Source organism: Tasmannia lanceolata, unplaced genomic scaffold (assembly GCF_043159265.1).
Source record: "Tasmannia lanceolata isolate RefF3 unplaced genomic scaffold, GAP_Taslan_0.1 ptg000018l, whole genome shotgun sequence".
NCBI classification, from domain to species: Eukaryota; Viridiplantae; Streptophyta; class Magnoliopsida; order Canellales; family Winteraceae; genus Tasmannia; species Tasmannia lanceolata.
Window position 1 is genome coordinate 64,871,143 of NW_027518695.1, and position 5,661 is coordinate 64,876,803.

Here is a 5,661-nt window from a genome sequence, read left to right on the forward strand (position 1 = left end):
GCATGTAGTTAGTTATCTAGGGGGATAGATGATTTAAAAAAAAGGGGTGATTTACGCCTGTATTATCTTTCCCCATTCTTTTTTAGACTAAAGGGGGAGAAGAATGGTAAATTGATTATGTTCAAGCATGTACTTACTCACTCTAGCAATCACATTTTATACACCATGCATATGTTTCCTCTAAGTCACTTTACATAGCTCTACCTATGCTTATCTCATGCTGAATGTTATATTCTAAACTCTTGCATAATTTCTCTCAAAATTAAGATTATGATAAGCATATATTGAGGGGAAGGCACAATTTACATAATTGTTTTATTAAGGGGGAGCCTCCATCGCCACAATCAATTTCGGGGAGAATGTAAGCCCAAGGGTACATCCCATTGATGTTTTGATGATCAACAAACCCAAATTGATGGTAGTTGGCTAATGGCTTGTCTAGTGTTGTGTTTTAGACAGGATATATCAATATCAACACTTGAAGCAAGAAGAACAAGGGCTCATCTTGGAGAAAGTCAAGTCTTGGTGGTCCTCCTACAACTCTTAAAGTTCATCAAAGAATCAAGGGAACCACAAGCACGAGAACAAGGTTGAAGACTATCTCAAGACAAGGAACGACTCATGCAAACGCTCAAGAAGATTGAATATCGAGAAGACTCAAGGTCCTTATATGTTATAATGCATTAGAGTCCTCTTGACACTTAGTATTGCATGATTTAGTGTTTTCAAAACTCATTGAAAATCATTTTTATAACTATAAAAATATATTTGAAGACACAAATCTAAAGGCTAAAGACTATGGCCCAAAGCCCTATGGACTCATATTTTAAAATCAAGTTTTCAAACCAGGGGCGGTCGACCGGGGACTCCCGGACGACCGCGGGATGATGGCTGGAATTCTAGCCTCAACCCAACTTAGGCGGGATAGGCTTCTAGAAATCCAGAAGTAATCCAGGAAGGTCTTGACGGGCGACCAAGGAAGCCCCGGCGACCGCAGAATGATTTTGAACAAAATATTTGATCAAACAGAAAGCCCTCGGCAGGCGACTGCGGATACCCCGGTCGATCGCGGCAGTTTGAATTTTGAAAATAAAAAAGAGCCCATACCTCGGTCGACCGCCCCCATCTGGAAAAATAGTCGTTGGGGCTTGCGCAGGTTACTTTTCTTTAACTCGTTTTTTACAATTTTGCTCCCAACGGTCTTAAACTTGCTAGGGCTATATATACCACATTAACGACCTTCTACACAACATTTTGAGATATCATTTATGAAACCCTAGAGCTTCTAACTTTCAAAATCTAAAGGATTCCTCTTCAACCTCTTGAGCATATATTTTTGCATTCACTACTTGTCAAGAGGATCTCCAAGAGCATTTAGTTTCAATCATTAAGAGAGTTATTGAGCTTTGAGAGTTGTATTTGCCTTTAAGAGGCTTGAGAGCTTTTGTTCTTTTCTTCCTTATCATTATTGTATTGCAAAGAGGAGTTTCATCCTTCAAGGCGGTGTGCAACGAAGGAGAATGTCCTCGGAGGAGGATTGTACAACAAGAGTTTGTTTCCTTTTGGAGGTGTTGTTGTTTGTAATGCTTGGAGAGACGGCGTATTGAAGTCTCGCAATAGTGGAGAAAATCCCAAGAAAATACCAAGTACTTGGGTAGTGGAGTAGGTCAAGTTGTGACTGAACAACTATACATCGTTGTGTACTCTTCTTACTCTACCTCTCCTCTCTTATGGTGTATTGGTAATCTCTTTCCTTTACTCGAATATATTTTGAACAAGGGATAGAACTAATTAGATTAATTTCACATTTACTTATAGTTTAAAAGAAAAATTGTAAAACACCCAATTCACCCCCTCTTGTATTGCCCTTTGGGATTTCAGGTATCCCCTCTTGATCAGTAGTTCGATTTCTTCTTTAAGATGCCTGCACTCATTGGTGTCGTGCCCATGGTCCTTATGGAATCGCAAGTACTTTGACTTGTCTCTTTTATTTCCCTTCGAGAGCATTTTGGCTGGCCATCTGATGAAGTCTTGTTCTTTGATCGCGGCCAGTATGCGAGTTCTAGACGCATTAAGAGGAGTGAAATTTTCTTCCTTCCTCTAGGGGCTTCTTTCTCTCCTTGGAGCCTTGTCGTCCCTACGTTACTTTGTAGGGTTCTTCTCTTCTTCAGAGGTTCTCCTCCAGTTCGAATCCAAGGCGGCCAGCGTTTCTTCTACAGAGATATACTCCTCCGTACCAGCCATGAGATTCATTAGGGAGTGTGGGTTTCGTCGAGCAACTGCTCGCCGGAATTCATTAGATTTGGCTCCAACAAGGAGCGCATTCGAGGCGGCGGATGGGTCTAAGTGTGGCACTTGAAGGGCTTCTCTGTTGAATCGGCTCACGGATGCTTTCAGAGGTTCGCCGTCCTCCTGTCTTAAAGCCATCAGCGACACCGCTGTTTTTCGTGGTCTCCGGCTACTCATTAAGTGTCGGACCAGATCATCCCCGAAATATACAAAATTGTCGATGGAGTTTGGTTTAAGACGTGCAGCTCCTGTTAGAGTGGTTGGGAAGGCCCTGCAAAAGAATCCATCAGAAGCACCATGGAGGAACATCATAGTTCTGAACGTCTCTAAGTGATCCAGGGGATCAATGGTTCCATCATAATGTGGGACCGGTGGCATTTTGAACCCTCTGGGTGTTGGCGCATGTAACACCCTGTCCGTAAAGGGTGGTTTGCTTGAGAACGGCCTCAGGATAGGCCAGTTATGATATTTTGCCAGTTCTTTGATTCGGTGATCTATTTCTACTAATCTTCGTAGCATTGGATTGGCTCCTCTTTTTGCTCGTTTGGCTAGTTTGTTCCTTCTCTCCACAGTGGGACTTGCTGCTGAATCTGAATGACTTTCTGAGCTCTTCCGACGGTGCCGGAATCTCGCCTGTTCTGCACGATCCTCTCTAGCTCGGTGTCTATGCACTCGCGAGATCAGGATCGGTGACGGTGATGAGGCTCTGTTTGTGCATGTCTTGTTTTGGAATGATGGACTCGCCTCGAAAAGGAGTGGCGGGTCTGGTCATGGAGGAGACGTACAGGCTCTTCCCTAGGGGGCTCAACCTTTCTTGTGCAGGTCGGGAAACTTCTGGAAGATGCTGCTAAGGCAATTGTTGGATCAGGTTCTTGTACTGATCGACAAGGGTTGTCATCTGTAGGAAAAGGGTTTGGATTTGCTCAGGTGTAGGAGCTGAAGCGGGAGTTAGATGCTCTGAGTGAGCAGGACTCCGTTCTGCTGTTGCTGAGGGAGCTACTACCTGTGAGGCAATTCGCTCGCTTTGAGCCTTGTGATGCGCTTCAGGTCGGACTGTCCGCACAGGAGGTACCTGAGCACTCCTCTATCCTGCCATTTATAATGGGACTGGAACAGCTTTAGTTCTGAGTCCCACGGATGGCACCAATCTGTTACGCCCAAAATCGGTAACAGATAATCCAGTGACAAAAGAGCTGATCTGGCGAGTCGAAGTCGCTGAAATGATTAAAGGATTGCGTCCTGCACAGAAGAGCACAAAGTCAGAAGACCGACCCAGAGTCGTGGCTCCGGATGGGCCCTTCAACACTCAAGTCAGTAATGGGCACAAAAAGGGAAACCAAAGCTTGGGATGGTGATTCTTTGGGATTTGGTCCCTTACCTTGGCATTTGTGATGGCTATTTATAGTGAGGGTCCAGGGTATTGGTTTACCCTTTTACCCTTAGGACAAGTGTCGGCCTGGTAGTGGGCCAAACCCCATCCTTTCTTTTTGGATTACCTTTTTACCCCTAGGACAAGTGTCAACCTACCAGTGGGCCATCAATTGGGCCACATGTCGACAACTGATTGGGGGTTACTTTTTATACCCCATCAAGTCCCTACTTGGCAAAATAATTGCTTAACAATCCCTAAGAAAAGCATATTATCTTAATAGTCCTACTTTTGAAAAAGAATTGCTAAAAGGTCCCTAACAGTAACATACGTCAATCTACTCCGTTAAGAAATTTAAAATGGCAAATTTACCCCCAACCTCCTTTTTAGCCCTTTTTCTATTTCCCTTCCAATATTTTTGAGAAAAAAATAGAAAATTGGCAAAAATTGTATTTATTAATAGGATGTGATCCCCACTTCCACCAAGATAAACATCCAAAGAAATCTAATCTGCTAGGATATCACCCCATAAAAGTCTCATTTGGGTTTTTACCAAGGAAAAACCAAAGATGTGTTATACGATTGATAAAAGAACCAATTCACCCAAGAGGGGGGGTGAATTGGTTAATTAAAAATTTTGGGCTTAATTAGTTTGATTATTAAAATTAAATTACTAATTAAGCATTTACATTCCAACCCTTGTTCAAATATTCAAGATGATGAAAGCTAGGGATTAGATGTTACTTTAAGCATGCATTCACTAACCCTTGTTCGACTAATACATAAACACAAGTTAGGTTAGAGATTACCAATCACCATACGTGCAAGAGAAGAAGGAGAAGAGAAGCAACCACAAGGAACACACGATTTATAATGGTTCGGTCTATCACAAGACCTACTCCACTCTTCCAAGTTTATCTCCTTGGGATCTCCACTAAAACTTAAGATTCTTCAATGGGCAAATCTCAAAGCCGTACACCAACCCCTTCAACTCCAAAGGGGACACACCCTTTCTGCACGAAGCTTTGCCGAGGGATCACACCCTCTTACAGTGATTCACCTTTGTTAACGGGCCGAATCGAAGACCCTCGGATACAAATGAAGAAGTAAAAGATAAGAACTCTCAATGTCTCTTAATAGGCGGATTACAAACTTTGAAAGCTCACAAACTCTCCCAGGAATAGATACAAATGTAAAGCCTATGGAGATCCTTTTGATAGAATGTAAAAGTCCTAGTTCAAAGAAGTTGAATCTTTCATAAAAAATTTGGTTCAAGAAGATAGGATTTGATCTTGCAAAAGGTTATTTAGAAAGGTTTTGATAGTGTATATATAGCCCACAAGAAAATATGACTGTTTGGGGGTAAAACTGTAAAAAACAGGGTTGAAAAATCAACCTGCGCAAGCCCGAACGGCTAGTTTTCCAAGCCGCGGCGGTCAATCGAGGCGCGGCGGTCGCCCGCCCTTATCGGGCTCTCTATTTAAATTTCATACCGGCGCGGTCGACTGGCCCTAGGGCGGTCGCCCGGCGAGGATGTGGGACCTGATCCCGCGAGAGGGTCGCGAGCGTGACATCACACTCTCTCTTGGTCTCTCGCACCCACGCGATTGGCGCGTGTCTTTTATTATTATTATTGATTACCCAACTAAGCCGGCAACAACCAAGCCATAGGGTGCAAACAAACGTGCAACCCAGTACCCACAAGGGCAATGGTAAGCCGCCGAGCCTAGTAAGGTGTGATTTAATTCATCCTTTCCGTGAACTTGGGATCACTCAAAGAATCTGAATTTCACACAAAGGTAAATGACAAAGTCGCCACCTAGATGAGGGATCTAGGACCCATAAATAACCAGAAATCTAGACTCGTTACCTGGTTACGAGAATGGAAGGTATGGGGAGTTACCACCACATGCACTATCTTCGCCTGATAATCCGGTCTTCGATTCCAAAAGTTAACTCTCTTGAATTTCTTTTAAATGGCTCATTTAACTCTATTGAAGTGC

General features: G+C 43.3%; 1 protein-coding gene across 1 annotated transcript; it reads right to left on the reverse strand.

Annotated features, from left to right (window-relative positions):
- Nucleotides 1-2,142: 2,142 nt before the first annotated feature.
- On the reverse strand, nucleotides 2,143-2,667 carry LOC143850611 (uncharacterized). Its single transcript, XM_077359841.1, has one exon. The coding sequence runs from the start codon at nucleotides 2,665-2,667 to the stop codon at nucleotides 2,143-2,145; it is 525 nt and encodes a 174-aa protein (XP_077215956.1).
- Between the last annotated feature and the right edge of the window lie 2,994 nt (nucleotides 2,668-5,661).